Consider the following 18992-nt stretch of genomic DNA (forward strand, 5'->3'; position numbering starts at 1 on the left):
GTGATTCTCTTCTGTACACCCATGATCTGTCTGTCTATACTGTACCGCTTTGGCCCGAAACTTGCCTCACATATCTACATGACCATGGCTAACATGCATTTTCTCATTCCTCCTGTGATGAACCCCATTGTATATGTGGTAAAAACCAAACAGATACGAGAGAAAATTCTGAAACTCTTCATCAAAAAAGGACCAGAATCCCAAGTCACATTTATAATAAGAATGAGCCCTATCTTCACAGAGAAAGAATGCTTCCTGAAACAAACCGCTTCCAAATGCCCACAAAGATTCTGTTTGACAGACTCTTCTGAATTATATGGAATATTGGGTTTGGTATCCTGTAAAACTATTTCTATTCTCTGATTTGAACAATAAAAATTGAAAAAAAATATGAAAAACAAAAGCAGTAAAATTAAGTCTATCTGTAAAAAACAGTCAAGGGATTCACAAAATAAAACTATGTAAAATATGACAAGGTATACCTAAAATGTGGGGGGAAAGGGAGTAAAGAATGGGTTCAAACTTCAAAAGGTCACTGATCAAAGATCATCATAACAAATAATACAAAAGGTTGAAATATTGCAAGAATTACCAAAATGTAACAAAGTGAGCAAATGCTGTTGGAAAAATGGTGCCAATACACTTGCTCAACACAGTGTTGGCACAAACCTGCAATGTGTTTTTTTAAAAATAAACAAAAACAACACTATCTGTGAAGCTCAGTAAAGCAAAGCACAATAAAATAAGCGATGCCTGTACTAGAGGGACCCAGGAGCAAAGACTAGAAAGTGATGGGCCTTGGGAAGAGCCTGTCACTCAGAGATGTATGGAGTCTTCAAGAAGGGGAAAGGTCACATCTGCTTCATACGTGTGCTGGGGCTTTTGAATGCCTGAAGGCAAAGAAGTTGTTAAATAAGTAGACTGAGTTTTCCCTGCCTTTTAAGTTGGAAGATGGAGGTGGACTGGATACTATAGAGGATTTCAAAGGGGCCTTAGCAAAGGACACAGCGGGGGTAGAGACCACATTGTCCTACACAGCCATAGAGATAGAAACCACTTGGCCTTTTGTCACCTGCTGAGTTCACGCTTCTTAGGATAGTCCAGTAGTTAGACCTTAAGTCTTATTAAACCTAATTGGAAAAATACTATACTTTATAGGGTACTCAGCAGTCAAAAAGAGGACGATCAGGAAGAAATATCAGGATCTACAACCAGGCAAATAAAACTGCTAGAGGACACAGATGAAAACCTAAGTAAAAACAAGAATCAGAACAGTTAAAGACATTTAAGACAGCACAAAGGCTTCCTATAGAACAAAAGTAAAAATTCTCAAACAATTGATGAATTTAAGAGAGTGTAAATAAGATTTGAGTTAGTAGCCTGATAAACCAAGTGCAAGACTACTTAAAAGTACAGGTAGATCAATTTAAAAGGGGGGAAATTATGAGGGGAAAGGTGAAAGGGTAAGAAAAATAGAAACTAGATCCAGAAGACCTTCTGTTGTCATTACAGGAGCACATAGAAAAGAAAAAGACTAGATTACACTGATAAAAGAAAATTTCTCTGCAAATTGAAAGGGCTGAGACCCAGATTGAACTGATGAGAAAGACACCTAGATGTTATATAATGTGGGAAAGAATTACAGGCTTCTAGGCAAAAATAAATTACTTGCGAAGAAATAATCATCAGACTGATACCAGACTTCTCTCTTATGGCAGTGGAAACGAGATAAGAAGCACATACAGGTTACTGAGCAACAAGGAGTAAAAATCAAGAGTCCTTTGTATACAGACCAAACACACCTCTCAGTTTATTAAAAAAAATATGGAAGGATGTGTAAAACTTCAAGAACGTTAATACTCTAACCAGAAGACAATTGAGACTGAATGGAGATCCCAAGATGTGGGAGGAAAGGAAACAAGGGATCAGTGACCCTCTCATGAAAGAGTTATGTGTGTATTTAATCTTAATAGATAGGAATCTATCTAGATAGGAATGTGTTGTATAACTTTTTTTTTTAAAGATTTATTTGGGAGAGACCACGAGCTGGGGGAGGGGAAGAGAGGCAGAGGGAGAGAGAGAAGTAGAGTCCCTGCTGAGTGCAGAGCCGGATGTGGGGCTCCATCCCAGGACCCTGAGATCATGATCTGAGCCGAAGTCAGATGCTTAACTGACTGAGACACCCAGGTGCCCCTGTGTTGTGTAACTATTACTTAAGAACTTTCAGGGGCATCTGGGTGGCTCAGTCACTTTAGCACCCAACTCTTGATTTTGGCTCAGGTCACATTGGGCTTTACGCTCAGTGGGGGTCTGCTGCTCTCCCTCACTCTCTGCGCCACCCTCTCACCCCTTTCCCCACACGCTCTCTAAAATCTTTAAAAAAAAAAACAGAACAAAACAAAACTCTTGGAAAGAGGGACACCGTGCAAGGAATATTGTAACCTGTAGTTGATGCTTGAGCAATGCGGGGGTTAAGGGCACTGAGCCTGCATGTAGTCGAAAATCCCAGTAAACTTCTGACTCCCCCAGAACTTAATTACTAATTACCTACTGTTGACTGGAAGCCTTACCAACAACAGTCAATTAACACATATTGTACATGCTATGTGTAATATACACTATTCCTACAATAAATTAAAAGTAAATGTTACAGAAATCATAAGAGAAAATACATTGACAACACTGTAAAAAATCCATGTATAAGTGAGCCCATGCAGTTCACTCTGTGTTGTTTAAGGGTCAACTGTATACTGTCAAGCTAAACCTAAAAGAAAGGAAAGAGGGAAGATATAAAAGTGTTATGGGTTAAATTATGCCCCCCTAATTCATATAATGAAGTCCTAACCCCCAGTTCAGAATGAATGTGACCTTATTTGGAAATAGGGTTATTGCAGATGTAAGTAGTTAGGATGAGGTCATACTGGTGTAGGTGGATCCCAATCCAATATGACTGATGTCCCTGAAGACATTTGGAGACACAGGAAGAATGCCATTTGAAGATGATGGCAGAGATGGGTGGGAAAGCTTAAATTTGCCAGTCAACTACCAGAAGTTAAGGGAGAAGCATTGAACAGATTGTTTCCCTGCAACCGTCAAAGGAACCAACTCTGCCAACACCTTGATCTTGGATTTGTAGCCTCTAGAATTGTGAGACTGCAAGTTTCTGTTGTTCAAGGCCCTCAGTTTTGGTAGTTGGTTACAGCAGTTAATTATAGAGTGTTCTTGGGGTCCTTAATAGAAGAAAATATAGGACAAAGGAGGAAATGAAGCAGAAAGTGTAAGGTGTCCTCCTACTATAGGGAAGAAATAATACACCTTGTTGGGGGAAACAAGAGTGTCTTGTTGTTTGAGCTTTCTATTTTTTATGTAATAGATTACCACAAATGTAATGGCTTCAGACGCCACAAATTTATTATCTAACAGTTTCATGAGTCAAGAATTCAGCCACAAATAAGTAAGGTCTTCCACTTAGAGTCTTTAGACTAAAATGAAAGTTCACCTGGTGCTGTGATCTCATCCAAGGTACAGAGGCCTCTTCCAAGGTCACTAGTGGTTGGCCTTACTCAGTTTCTTGGAGTTGTTGGACTTAAGTCCCTATTTTCTTGCTGGCTGTTAGCCAGAGCTCACTCTCACATCTTTAGGCTGCCCTTAGAGTCTAGCCATGTGACCCTCTCACAACATGGCAGTTTATTTCTCAGCAAGCAGGGAAATGCCTCTTCAGTCTGCTGCAACAGTCTCCTATCATGTAAACTAATCAAGGGAGTGACTACTACATCATATTCACAGGTCCTGACTATACTCAAGGGCAGGAGGTCCTGCAAGGTATAGATATCACGGAGCGGGAATCTTGAGGGTCTTAGAATTCTGCACACCATACTCGCTTAGGAGAAATAATGGTCTGTTGTTTTCAAATAAGGGTAAAGTCCTATTGATGTAATCATGCAAACGAGAGAGTAACCACTAAAGGAATAAAAATTTACGTTAAATCTCCAACCTAATAAGGGAATATTGAATCACAGGAGGAAAAATAAGAAACATAAATTAGGAAACAAAACATTAGGAGAAATAAAACAAGACCGATCAATCACAATATTAAATGTGCTGGGACGAAATTTCCCTTTTGAAAAACAAAGACCGTCAGATTGAAATAAAAAGCAAAGCTCATCTATATGTTACTTTTAGGAGCATACTTAAACTGAAGAAGAGATTTCCCCTTCTGGAAATGGCAGACAGGTAATTCAGAGAAGCCTTCCTACTGAAGACAACTGAGAAGTCAGAGGAAAATATAAAAACCACCTCCCTAAAGACATCAAAGAGCTAACAAGATGATGAGATAATATCAGGTCAACATCCAGAAGACAGAAATCCAGGGGGGGAAGAGATTCAGTATTTGAGGTACATTGATTGCCCTTTTCACAACAGGCTGTGAGAATGCTGGAAAGCTGTGAATTTGCCCCATTTTGAGACCAGGGGAATAAAACAGAGTCCAGGCGTTACTGGCACCCATAAAAACTACCTACTTTTTGGGTTGGCACCATGAAGAGCAGTACCTAGGAGACAAAATAAACCAGAAGTAACCATTTTTCTCATGGACTGAAGCTCAAGTGTAAGTCATCTTGTGACCCCGAAAATGTTAAATCCGAAAATTGGACTAAATTGATTCCAGGTTACTCATCTCCTCAGGGAACTAGCAGAAACAAATTCACTCTAGAGAAATGTTCTAAAATTGATTGTCTTAATCGTTATATAACTGTAACTATACTAAAAACCATTAAATTGTATACTTCAAATGAATAAAGCTCTTATATAAAAAGAAAATTCCACCCTAGAGGATAATAGTATCTTAGACCTCAAATTGTTTTTATAAATAATTTTTCAGAAAGTACTTCCTTCTAAAAAATAACTAGGCACATGAAAAAACACAGTGTCATGAGCAAGAACCAGCACAAATAACAGGAATAACTCTCAGCAAGCTCAGTTTGTTTTCCTTGTGTCACCTTCCCCTAGATTCTGTGACACTGTCTGTCTGTGATAGAGAAGCCCGACAGAAGGCTTAGACCATGGATAAGCTCCTGGGCATTTAGAGTATAGAATTCATTTGGGGGGTACCTGGGTGGTTCATTCAATTAAGTGTCTGACTCTTGGCTTTGGCTCAGGTCATGTGATGATCTCAGGGTCTCACGCTCAGTGGGGAGTCTACTTGAGGATTCTCTTCCTCACCGCCCCCACACTTGCTCTCTCTTTGAAATAAATCTTTTTTTAACAATTTCATTTGGCCCACATTGGAAATAGTTAAGAATATGTCTGAGATAAGGCTTTTTCCCTGTTTTTTTTCCCCACCCTAGCAATGCTGGATAAGTATGTGTTTGAGTTGACTATGTTTGGATGTAACTGTTAACTTCTGGGTTTGCAGACAGTGAGAACCAGCCAGAGAAGCCTCACTTTGATTCTCGCAGCGTGATATTTGAGCTGGATCCTTGCAATGGGAATGGGAAGGTTTGCCTTGTCTACAAAAGAGGGAAACCAGGTAAGAATCATTGACAAGCATGGTCCTGCATGGATGACCTTGCCCCCTAGTCATGACACAAAAGGGATACTCCTCTCTGGACCCAGGAGATGCATCCGGGCTCCCGGAGATGTAAGGACCCAGAAAGCCCCTTTGGTCCTCCCTGAGCATCCCCTTCTAGGCCAATCACTAGAGTCTTTTTTTAAGCTATCATCATTTGTGAGTTACCACAAAACAATGGGAGTAGGAAAATGAGTAAAAACTAAAAGAAATAGTCATTCTGTTTATAGACTCCTCTAGCAGGCTCACGCATTAGAAAAGCATCCAGGAAAAGCATTATCTTCCTTGTATACCTCTCCATGTAGGCAAGTTAAAAACCTGAAAACCTGAATGAGTAGACCTCAATCTAAGATCTCGGGTAAGAACTCAAGAGGAAAAGGCTCAAAGGAAAAAGATGGAGGAGGAGGAGGAGACCCTATTTCAACCAGTCCCCTGAATTGAGCTGGAAATCTACCAGACCATTCTGAACACCTATGAAATCAGTTTGAGATGTAAGAAGATCTATCTGGATCTTTACAAACAGAATATCTCCAGTGGTTGGTCTCGAAGTATGAAGCAGGGAGCCTCCATGAACTTGTGCCAGGAAGGCAAAAGCCTCTGGCGCTGGCACAAGCTCACAGAACAGTAGCAGGGGGTGGGAACGAGGACTTTAGGGCAGCCCCCCAAACTGAAACCTGGAGCTATGGGGGTACATGTGCGAACCAGGGATGGCTGGCAGTTTTAGAAGCACAAAGAGCAGAGACTTGCCTGGTCCTGGGAGTGCTGCTATGGGGCACACAACCCAGGAAACTGTGGTTTTTAGCAGCACAGAAAGAAATTGAGGCAGTGTGGCCTGGAGAGCTCAGTGAAGAGCAGACTGTGATCTCTCTGTTCTGAGACAGAGGTTTGGATGTGGTCACTTCTACTCTGACTCTCGGAAGAGACACGGAAAGCCAAGCCGCCAGAGAACAAAAGCCCCAAAAACTGGTTTTCCCTGAGCCCGTCTCCCTACCCCACAGGGGGGCAGAACAACTCTGTCTAAACAGGGTTGCCTGAGTAACAGTACTACAGGCCCTCCCCCCAAAGACAGGCTGGAAAAACAAGAGGCCGACAACTCTAAGGTCCCTATAAAACAAGTGCATCTTGCTTGGGTTGTGGTTACTACTTTGGACTCTGTACACTTCCTCAACCACTCCTCAACAGAATGACTAAGAGGAGGAACCCCCAACAAAGAAAAGAAGCAGAGACTATGGCCTCTGCCATAGAATTAATGGATATGGGTATAACCAAGATGTCAGAAATAGACTTCAGAGTAACAATTATCAAGGTGATATCTAGGCTTGAGAAAAATATTAACAACAATATAGAATCTCTAAGGGCAGAAATAAGATCTAATCCAGCCGAATTTAAAAATGCTATGTATGAAATGCAGTCTAAACTGGATACTCTGCCAGGGTAAACGAGGCAGAAGAACGATTTAGTGAGCTAGAGAATAAGATGATAGAAAAGAAGGAAACCGAGGCAGCATGGGAAAAACAGATTAAAAACCAAGGCATCAAACTGAGAGAGTAACGACTCAATGAAACGCTCCAATATTAGAATTATTGGGATCCCTGAGGGGGTGGAGAGGGAGAGGTCTAGAAGAGATATTTGAACAAATTGTAGCTGAGAACTTCCCTAATCTGGGGAAGGAAACAAGCATTCGTGTGCAAGAGGCAGAGAGGACCCCGCCCAAGATCAATGAGAACAGACCAATGCCACGACATATAATAGTACAATTTGCAAATCTTAGATCCAAGGAAACAATCCTGAAAGCAGTGAGGGGGAAGAGATTTCTTACGTACAGAGGGAGGAACATCAGAATAACATCAGACCTATCCACAGAAACCTGGCAGGCCAGAAAGGGCTGGCAAGACATATTCAGGGTACTAAATGAGAACATGCAGCCAAAGATACTTTATCCAGCAAGGCTGTCTTTGAGAATGGATGTAAAGACAAGGAGCTTCCAACACCAGCAGAAACTGAAAGAATATGTGACCACCAATCCGACCCTGCAAGAAATATTAAGGGGGGGGGTTCCATAAAAGGAGAACGACCCCAAGAGTGATATAGAACACAAATTTACAGAGACAATCTATAGAAACAAGGACTTACAGGCAACATGATGACAATAAAATCATTTCTTTCAATAATCACTCTCAACGTGAATGGCCTAAATGCTCCCATGAAACAGCACAGGTTGCAGATTGGATAAAAGGCATGACCCATCCATATGCTGTCTACAAGAGACTCATTTTGAACCTAAAGATACCTCCAGACTGAAAGTGAGGGGATGGAGAACCATTTTTCATGCCAACGACCTCAAAAGAAAGCTGGGGTAGCAGTTCTCATATCAGACAAATTAGATTTTAAGCTAAAGACTGTAGTAAGAGATACAGAAGGATACTATATCATTCTTAAAGGGTCTGTCCAACAAGAGGATCTAACAATTGTAAATATCTATGCCCCCAACATGGGAGCAGCCCATAAGCCAACTGTTAACCAAAATAAGAGACATATTGATAATAAGATGTTGATAATAGGAGACCTCAACGACTCCACTCTCAGCAATAGACAGATCATCTAAGCAGAAAATCTACAAAGAAACAAGAGCTTTGAATGACACACTGGACCAGATGGACTTCATAGATATATACAGAACATTCCACCCTAAAACAACAGAATACTCATTCTTCTCGAATGCACATGGAACTTTCTCCAGAATAGCCCACATACTGGGTCACAAATCAGGTCTCAAATGATACCAAAAGATTGAGATTATTCCCTGCATATTCTCAGACCACAGTGCTTTGAAACTGGAGCTCAATCACAAGAACAAATTTGGAAGAAATTCAAACTTCCAAGTGCTAAAGACCATCCTGCTTAAGAATGTTTGGGTCAAGCAGGAAATCAAAGAAGAACTTAAACAATTCATGGAAACCAATGAGAACAAAAACACATTGGTCCAAAACTGATGGGATACTGCAAAGGCGGTCCTAAGGGGGAAAAACATAGCCATCCAAGCCTCACTCAAAAAAAATAGAAAAATCCCAAATACATAAATTAACTTTACACCTTAAAGAACTGGAAAAAGAACAACAAGTATACCCTAAGCCACACAGGAGAAGAGAAATTATTGTGATTAGAGTAGAGATCAATGAATTAGAAATTAGAAATACAGTAGAGCAGATCAACGAAATTAGAAGCTGGTTCCTTGAAAGAATTAATAAGATTGATAAACCACTGGCCAGACTTATCCAAAAGAAAAGAGAAAGGATCCAAATTAATAAAATTATGAATGAAAGGGGAGAGATCATGACTAACACCAAGGAAATAGAAACAATTATTAGAAATTATTATCAACAACTATATGCCAATAAATTAAGCAACCTGGAAAAAATGGATGCCTTCCTGGAAATCTATAAACTACCAAGACCGAAACAGGAAGAAACTGACAATCTGAATAGACCAAACTAGTAATGAAATTGAAGCAGTGATCAAAAACCTCCCAAAAAATAAAAGTCCAGCCTGATGCATTCCCCAGGGAATTCTACCAAACATTCAAAGAAGAAATAATACCTATTCTCCTAAAGCCATTTCAAAAAATAGAAACAGAAGGAAAACTTCCAAACTCATTCTGTGAAGCCAGCATTACCTTGATCCCCAAACCAGGCAAAGACCCCATCAAAAAGGAGAATTACAGACCAATAACCCTGATGAATATGGACGCCAATATTCTCAACAAGATCCTAGCTAATAGGATCCAACAGTACATTAAAAGGATAATCCATCACGACCAGGTGGGATTTGCACTGGGATGCAAGGGTGGTTCAATATTCACAAATCAATCAATGTAGTAGAACACATTAATAAAAGAAAAGAACCATATGATACTCTCAATTGATGCAGAAAAAGCATTTGACAAAATATAGCATCCTTTCCTGATTAAAACTCTTCACAGAGTGTAGGAATAGAGGGAACATTCTTCAGTTTCATAAAAACCATCTATGAAAAGCCTACAGTGAGTATCATTCTCAATGGGGAAAAGCTGAGAGCCTTTCCCTTAAGATGAGGACACAACAAGGATGCCCACTATCACCACCGTTATTCAACATAGTACTAGAAGTCCTAGCAACAGCAATTAGACAACAAAAAGAAATAAAAGGTATCCATACTGGCAAAGAAGAAGTCAAACACTCTCTCTTCGCAGATGACTTGATACTTTATATGGAAAACCCAAAAGACTCCACCCCCAAATTACTAGAACTCATACAGCAATTCAGTAATGTGTCAGGATACAAAACCAATGCACAGAAATCAGTTGCTTTCTTATACACTAACAGTGTAACTGTAGAAAGAGAAATTAAGGAATCAATTCCATTTACAATGGCACCAAAAACCATAAGATACCTGGGAATAAACCTAACCAAAGAGATAAAGGATCTATACTCTAGAAACTACAGAACATTTATGAAAGAAATTGAGGAAGACGCAAAAAGATGGAAAAACATTCCACGCTCATGGATCAGAAGAATAAACATTGCTAAAATGTCTTTGCTGCACAGAGCAATCTATACTTTCAACGCCATCCCGATCAAAAAACCAATGGCATTTTCAAAGTGCTGGAACAAACAATCCTAAAATTTGTATGGAACCAGAAAAGACCCCAAATCGCCAAGGGAATGATGAAAAAGAAAAAGCTGGGGGCATCACGTTGCCTGACTTCAAGCTATATTACAAAGCCGTGATCACCAAGACAGCATGGTACTGGCACAAAAACAGACACATAGATCAATGGAACAGAATAGAGAGCCCAGAAATGGACCCCCACCTCTATGGTCAACTAATCCTCGACAAAACAGGAAAAAATATCCAATGGAAAAAAGACAGTCTCTTCAATAAGTGGTGCTGGGAAAATTGGACAGCTATATACAGAAGAACGAAACTGGACCATTCCCTTACACTCTACACAATCATAAACTCAAAATGGATGAAAAACCTAAATGTGAGACCGGAATCCATCAAAATCCTAGAGGAGAACATAGGCAGTAACTTCTTCGACATCAGCCACAGTAATTTCTTTCAAGACACATCTCCAAAGGCAAGGAAAACAAAAGCAAAAATGGACTTCTGAGACTTCATCAAGATAAAAAGCTTCTGCACAGCAAAGGAAACAGTCAAAGAGGCAACCCACAGAATGGGAGAAGATATTTGCAAATGACACTACAGATAAAGGGCTGGTATCAAGATCTATAAAGAACTTCTCAAACTCAATACCCAAAAAACAAATAATCAGTCAAAAAATGGACAGAAGACATGAGCAGACACTCCTCCAACGACGACCTATGAATGGCTAATAGACACATGAAAAAGTGTTCAACGTCATTAGCCATCAGGGAAATTCAAATCAAAACCACATTGAGATACCACCTTACACCAGTTAGAATGGCAAAAATTGACAAGGCAAGAAACAACAAATGTTGGAGAGGATGTGGAGAAAGGGGAACCCTCTTACACTGTTGGTGGGAATGCAAGTTGGTACAGCCACTTGGAAAACAGTGTGGAGGTTCCTCAAAAAGTTAAAAATAGAGCTACCCTCTGACCCAGCAATTGCACTACTGGTTATTTACCCCAAAGATACAGATGTAGTGAAAAGAAGGGGCACATGCACCCCAATGTTCATAGCAGCAATGTCCACAATAGCCCAACTGTGGAAGGAGCCGAGAGGCCCTTCAACAGACGAGTGGATAAAGATGTGGTCCATACATACAATGGAATATTACTCAGCCATCAGAAAGAATGAATACCCACCATTGCATCAACATGGATGGGACTGGAGGAGATTATGCTAAGTGAAATAAGTAGAGAAAGACAGTTATCATATGGTTTCACTCGTATGTGGAACATAAGGAATAGCACAGAGGACATTAGGAGAAGGAAAGGAAATATGAAGGGGGGAATCAGAGGGGGAGACGAACCATGAGAGACTATGGACTCTGGGAAACAAACTGAGGGTTTCAGAGGGGAGGGAGGCGGGGGGATGGGTTAGCCCGTTGATGGGTATTAAGGAGGGGCATGTATTGCATGGAGCACTGGGTGTTATACGCAACCAATGAATCATGGAACACTCATCAAAAACTAATGAAATACTGTTTGGTGACTAACATAACATAATAAAATTAAATTAAAAAAAAAAACACAAAAAACCAGGAGAAGGCTCTGGCCCCTGGAGCAGCCAGCTATCACCTGGCCCCCCAGCAGCAGTTCAGGCCCTGCCCTGGGGACTGTGGCCAAGACCCAGCCCTCTTCAAGTAGCTCTCAGCCTGTCGGGGTGAGAAGATATGGATGCCAGGATCTTACCCCTAGAGAAATGAGGGACCGACTTTGCAAAGTAGCCTTTCATCCACATCTTGGGCTGGGGAGGGGTTGTGGGGTAAGGGGAGCATCCAGGCAAAGAGACGGGGTAAAGCTATGCCGTGGAAAAGTGCATGTGATTTGGAAGGAATGACGGTTTCAAATCATGGGGCTACCTGGTTCATCTTGTGGATGAGGAGACGAAGTCAGAAGGCCAGCTGCTCCCCTTCATGCACAGCTTGGAAGGAGTTTGGACATGGCAGTGGAAGTCCAGGTTCAGTAAAGGAACGGCCGAATTGAGAGGGAAATGGATGTTTGCACAGGCAGTGTTGGAAGAGGAAGAGATGGAGGGTGGGGAAGCCGTTCTAGCCATTAGGAGATGAACTAGAGGCCTGCAGGACGAAGAACAGAAGGTGAGAAGTGAGTGCGAGGCTGTTGCTGCTGTGGCCGGCCTGGGCCAGTTAAGCCCAGACCTCCCGCCTGACCCAGGACAGGAGCTGGTCTGCGCTCCCCCACAGTGGCTGCTTACAGCCCTTCAGCTTCCTGACGGACACCTCTTCAGAAAACCAGAGCCTTGGGGCGCCTGGGTGGCTCAGACCATTAAGCGGCTGCCATCAGCTCCGTTCGTGATCTCAGGGTCCTGGGATCGAGCTCCACATCAGGCTCCCTGCTCAGTGGGGAGTCTTCTCCCTCTGCTGCTCCCCCTGCTTGTGCTCTCTTGCTCAGCCTCTTTCTCTCTCAAATAAATGAATAAAATCAAGAAAGAGAAGAAGAGTGAAGAAGAGAGAAAAGAAAAAGAAAGGAAAGAAAGAAAAGAAAGACAGCTTTTCAGAGTGTGTCTCCATCAGGAAAGTTGAGACCCCAGTCTGTCCCCACTGGGGCAGGGGGCTGCTGAATGGTCAGCCTGAATGCACAGATGGCCAACACCCAGCACACAGGTCAGTCGGCTGACTGATCCGGGATTTGTACAAGACCACCAATAAAACCCCTAACAGCGGCCACGGGAGAGTGGGCCTGGGAGTTCGGAAGGGGTAAAAGGGAACTCTTACTTGTATTTTACATCCTTCCACTATTGGAATTGTTTTTTTAAATCATGAGATTGTATCGACTTTACAGATAAAAGGAGAAAAGTGTTCTGCCATCCGTTCATTTCTTTCGTCTGCTATTTCAGCGTTGGCGCAAGACACCGAGATCTGGTTCCTGGACAGAGCGTTATACTGGCATTTTCTCACAGATACCTTCACCGCCTACTACCGCCTGCTCATCACACACCTGGGCCTGCCGCAGTGGCAGTATGCCTTCACCAGCTACGGCATTAGCCCGCAGGCCAAGGTAAGGGAGAGCCACGTGCCATCTCGAACAGCGGACTGTGTCAGAACCTCTGGGGAAATGCTTAAATTGCAGATTCGTAGCTTTCCCGTCTGATTCAGAAGACCTGCATTTTCATTAAGCAAGGCACATGGTGCCAGTGCAGGTGGGTAGCCTCACTTAGCACTGAACTAAGGGTTCCCCAACTTGGCTGATCCTCAGAATCACCTGGGAGTTTTCCTTCTAATCAAATTTTATTGGGGGCTTGGGTCTGAGTGTTGTTTTAGAAGGGCAGTACGTGCACACAGGAAGCGTGGAAAGTCAGTCTTATTCCCAGGCTCTCCAGCCTCCCAGCCTCCCCCAGAGGCAGCCGCTGTTTCCGTTTTTCTTGTGCTTTTCTCAAGGTACTTTACTGCATAGAAAGCATACATGCATGTGATTTTTGGTTCCTTTATTCTAAATCACAGGAGCACTATACTCTCACATCGTTGTGCACCATCTTTTCCCTTAACACTCCATCTTGGGGTTCATTCCCTATCAGTACATTACAGAACTGTTCTTTTTAGTGATACAGAATATTCCGTGTATGGTAGCGCCTTGTTTATATTACAGATCTGGGCAACATTTCAAACAGAGTTGCCTGGTACTGCTCATACCGCCTAGTTTGAGACCAGGTGTGCCTGGAAGGACTTTGGCTGGTGGCAGTGAATTAGCGACTCAGCTCCATGTATTCATCTGGTGGGCCTCACTTTGCGCACACGTCACCTAACATCCAGCCAGTCAACATCGTGACGTTTGCCCAGGAGAGGAAGAGCGCACCAGCACAGGCCGCTTCCCTCAGCCGAGGCCTGCCATCGGCCTCTGTAGTGTGGGGAAGGTGCTGCCCTGTCCACCTGACGGGCTGTGGCTGGTGTGAGGACAGCAGTGAGAAGGACAGTGATGATCTGGGACCTACATCCCCATGCTCAGGGCTCACTAGATCAGAAGGAAGGAAGTTTACTCGCATTCTTAGTCCTTGTGCTGAATTTATTTTGAAGGTTACGAGACTGAATAAAGCAATGTACGTGCCACCACTTTCACCTAAAGGAAGTGCTAACAGATTTTTGAGGCAGTTTTTCATAAAAACGTTCATCTCTTTGCCTCGTCTCCCCACCTCTACCTCTGGGTCCCCACTAAAGAGCATAAACAATCGCCTTTCTCCTTCGAATTGTGACCTCTCCCCATTCTCCCTTACAGCAGTGGTTCAACATGTATAAACCCATCACCTACAACACAGACCTACTTGCAGAAGAGACCAACTCCTTCGTGAACAAGCTGGATCCCAGCAGAGTGTTCAAGAGCAAGAACAAGACCTTAATCCCCAAAAAGAAAGGGCCAGCCCAGCCTGCAGGTGGCCAGAAAGGGCCCCCAGGTCCTCCGTCCACCTCTAAATCCTCTTCTAGCCTGGGGAACCCTGTCCGGAAATGAGCACCCTACCTCCCCGCCAGCCCCACAGCAATGATTTCCACGCACAGATGGCCCAAGCCTCAGATTCTGTGAATGGCACCATAGGCCTCTTCCCATCTGAGTGAGCCAAATCCTAGGCCTTTTACTCCCGCTGGCATTAGCCAGGAGTTCAAGGGCATACTCAGGTCTCCCCTAGAGTCCTTTCTTCATCTCTTGACTCTGAAAGCTGTGGAGAGTTTCTGAACTTGTTTAAATAGTTAAATAGAGCTGTTAAGAGCTTTCCTCTCTTTCCACCCCCAACCCTCTACACCCCTCCGCAGTGATTAGAGAAATCCCCCAAAGAAACCACTGATTTTATCCCATGTGGCATTAGACCCGTGCTGTCCAATTGGTAATCACTAGCCACAGGTGGCTGTTTAAATTAAAAATTCAGTTCCTCAATTGCATTAGCCACATTGTGAGTATTCCTGTGGCTAGTAGCTTCTCTATTCGACAACAGAAATAATGGAACATTTCCCTCATCACAGAAAGTTCCGTTGGGCAGTACTGCATTAGAATATTTTTGTGCTGCCCTTACTCAGAGCAGTTCAGTTTTGTTAGAGAATGTGGATACCTTATTTTGATGGGTCATAATGTTCCATGGAAATTCTTGAAGATACAATTGTATATGTTCTTTTTATTTTTCGTAATTCTCACTCTGGTCCTTTCTCAGTTTCCTATAAAGTTTGTTGTTTCCGGTTTTGCAGTGTGATGTTTATATATTGCCAAAATTATCTAGTTTTTTTTTTTTTTTTAAGAGGAGACAATTCTCTACTTGAACCATTTACAAACAAAAAATAAACTCCCAAGCATTGTTTTACAGGACTCGTCATAGAGAGTTTTTATGAAACCACTGTCAACAAGAGCTTTCCACCTGTCCTGCCTACTCCTAGCTTTCAGCAATTCATGGAGTGGCAGAAAGGGACAAAGAGGGCCCAGGCGGTGAAGGGTAATAGCTGAAGTTTGTCTGTTAGAAGTATTTTTCTGCCAGAACTGATCAAATGAAATGGAGAACGAACGAGCAGCACCAGATAAGTGATTGCTGCTCCCAGACAAGTCAGGTAGAAGGGGGTCGAGCAGGCATGTCCCCTCTACTGCGGCACGCCAGCCTCCATGCCAGTGAATCCCGAGTTACTTTGAAGTCAATCCTTGCCCAGGCGCAGCAGCAGAGGAACCAATGGTGCCCTTCGCATCAGCGGGACACTTCAAAAGGCTATATACTAGAGAAGGAAGGGGCTCCAAGAGGAAAGGAGAGCAGTGAAGAGCCGGGCTGGCTCCCTGAGGTGCAGGACCCAGTGCCAAATGAAGATGTGGGGCCTCATCCAAAAATTAGGAAAATAGTACCATTAAAAGTACTAAAATGTTCTCCCCTTCTTCCATGGTCTCTCTCACATCTTGTTATGGTGGGTTTTTACTTGCTACTTAATGCTGTCCTAAGTAATGAAAAATTTAAATTCTAAATTATTAGCATTAATTTTATTCATCTTTATAGTACACAATTCCAGTTTGAAATGCAACTAGAAGACCAGTGAGCTCATGCAGACTCACCAAAATTAGTTTGTACTTAATAGCTTATGAATGTATACATGTTGTATGTATATGTATTGTGTCCTCACTAGAACACTGGAAACGCTGCAAAAAACCGCACTCAACTATTATTTCACTTCTTGATACGTACACATTCTACCAATACTCTTTCAGCTTACTGATGAGTAAGGAAGGACTAAAAGAAAAACTAGGAGCTGCCCTAAGTAATCATTTTCGGCAGACATGGATGGCTAACGAAGGAAAATGACATGAGTACAATAAAAATTTTAAAGTAACATGAGTAGAAAAAGGATATGACCAGGTTCCAGGGTCATTCACACTTCTTAGAATGCCATTACCTTCTTTTTTGCATTCAAATCAAGTCTGGTTCACACGGAAAGCACGGCTTCCTGGAGCTCTCAGTGCTCCCACTCAGTTGTAGGAATAACTTGCTTCTACTTTGAGTCTCTGAACCCCCATATCGTGGGTCTGCTGCGATTCTGTGCGCGCAGGCATCACAAAGACCCTGAGTGGGGTTTGGGGAACAGTGGACACGCCGCATGGCTCGCCTCCGCTGCTGTGTATGTGCCTTTGTCTCCTCAGACTTCACGTACAAAACACAAGTTCGAAGAGTAAATTAAGAACTTCAGACAGTGACAGGAGAGCACTCGACCACGCGAGAGGCCCACTGAGTGTGGGGCCCTCTGCGCCCACTCTGGTCCCGTGCCTGTGAAGCCGCCCTGGTGAAGGGAGGAGGGAGCTCCCCTGGGGAAAGACCAGACAACCCGTGAGCGGAGTGAGCTCCGTGGGGAGAAGACCCGCCTGCGAGGTTTGTCTCGAAACTAAAGCACTTTAAATGGCAAGAGGCTCTACTGTAAATCAGCTGCCCAAGGAAAAGATAACGATGCTGGAATCACAAAATGAGAATAAACGGCAGAATGCCTCACGAGGCCTTGATGTAGTTAAGATTGTGCATAAATGCCACTTCGTCATGCTGCTTGAGTCCTACGACAGGGAAGCACCCAAGCCAAGAACAGGACTGGCGGGGCGACTTGCGCAAAATCCATAGATTCTATCCCTTGAAGCTGTGCCTCCCCAAACCTGAACATCATCAGTGTCACTGGACTTGTGTGTAGAAAATCAGACACTCAGATCCCACTCCAGACCCACGACATCAAAATTGCAAGGACTCTTAATCAACTGCCATTGTGACAATAATGCTTCCTGAATCAGCTTTCTACTTAACGGGTCTAAGTGGTTGTGCTTTCACGTCATGGAGAAGATCTCAAAATCTGTTTTTCATCTACAAAAGCATGTACAATGATTAGAACAGAAGGACCAAGGGACCCTGTGGGAACACATGTATTTTTTAAACCTTTTTTTATGGAGACTTTTAAATATTTACAAAGATAGGTAGAATAATGACCCATGCATGCATCACCCCGTTTCAGCAATTCTTATGACCAAGCATAACTATTTATCTGGTCTTTGCCCTTCCAATTTTAATTTTTTAAATAATCCCATTTTAACTTATCTGTTGGTTTTTAAGTTACAGTTCTTTGCATTACGTTTAACAGTTGCTCGAAGGATTGCAGCATGTATTCTGTTTTCTGTTCAGCGCAGTTACCTGCTCAGACACAGAGCACGCCTAAGTAGCCGCATTTGTGTAGAATCTGGCCCCCTGAATGCGGGTCACGGGACAGTAGGGGGTACCAATTAAAGGGACTACACTTTAACCCTTGGGGTCTTGTGATGAATTCTCTTCTTTGGTTTAAGCTAGCGCAGACCGGATTGCTTTTCTAGCTGCGCGTGCCCTGGTTAGTACACAGCCTCCATTATGTAGCTATTGTGAAGATTAAATCGGCTAATAGCTGAGAAATCAGAATAGTCCCTTCTTTTTCCCTTCTTCCTAACGTGACTCCCACCTTTGTTTCTAGCCGTTCACCTTCTGTATGGGCCTCTGGCTCTGCCTTCCGATCCTCTCACTTCCCTTCCAAAACACCAGTATGGTTTCCTGCCTGCCAGCGCTGGCCAGATGTCCCTGCTCTGCCTCCCGAGGTCCCGCTCCAGTCTACTCCACCTCCGAGCTCTCCCTGGAGCCTAGTGCACCAGGAGAGCCCCCTCTGGGGCGGAGTGCCACATGCTGGTACCACTCAAGGAACCTTCGGTCATCTTGCCTGTTTCCTGTCTTCAGTGGTTGTTGAGACAGCAACTGTACTTTGGCAAGCCATGCTGCCGGTGTGGACTCCACGAACCATTAAAGGATTAAACTTCAAATCAGTTAACACACAATTTTGTGCCAAATCAAGAGCTGCCTCATACTTAAGTCCAGGATAGACAAGTAGGAACAGACAACCAAGCAAAGCAATTAAGAAAAAAAAAAAAAAAACAGTGTGAAGCGCAGTTAATTTAAATGTTTATGCAAATTGCGAAAAGGCAGCCGCTACTTTATTTTAGAAGCAGGACACTTTCATTCAGCACACAGACCACCTCTGTCTGAAGACCCTGCCATCACAAAACCTGTTGCTGATATTCCCATGTTTTGGCATCCAAACAATATCTCCCAGACTGCCTCTTGTCACTCCCTGGCTGTGGCTCAAAATCTCTGATCAGATAAGGTGCCTTGATTTATGGGTTCAGAAATGTAATCTTCCTGATAACCCATGCTTACGTTTTTTACAGCACCTAGCACCCAGGCCTTGCCCAGCACCCACCCTTGGTACGTGTAGCACAG

General features: G+C 43.0%; 1 protein-coding gene across 4 annotated transcripts in view; it reads left to right on the top strand.

Annotated features, from left to right (window-relative positions):
• TPGS2 (tubulin polyglutamylase complex subunit 2) overlaps nucleotides 1-15551 on the top strand; it is a 67897-nt gene extending 52346 nt beyond the window's left edge. For 2 of the 4 annotated variants that reach the window (XM_048218475.2, XM_026496219.4), the window contains 3 exons: nucleotides 5414-5527; nucleotides 13110-13270; nucleotides 14486-15551. In XM_048218475.2, the coding sequence (XP_048074432.1) occupies nucleotides 5414-5527; nucleotides 13110-13270; nucleotides 14486-14713 (503 nt within the window). In that variant the 3' untranslated portion in view covers nucleotides 14714-15551. Of the gene's footprint in view, nucleotides 1-5413; nucleotides 5528-13109; nucleotides 13271-14482 lie in introns of all 4 variants that reach the window. The other 2 variants (XM_026496221.4, XM_026496218.4) reach the window with 1 other exon arrangement.
• The last annotated feature ends 3441 nt before the right edge of the window (nucleotides 15552-18992 follow it).

Source organism: Ursus arctos, unplaced genomic scaffold (assembly GCF_023065955.2).
Source record: "Ursus arctos isolate Adak ecotype North America unplaced genomic scaffold, UrsArc2.0 scaffold_17, whole genome shotgun sequence".
Lineage (NCBI taxonomy): Eukaryota > Metazoa > Chordata > Mammalia > Carnivora > Ursidae > Ursus > Ursus arctos.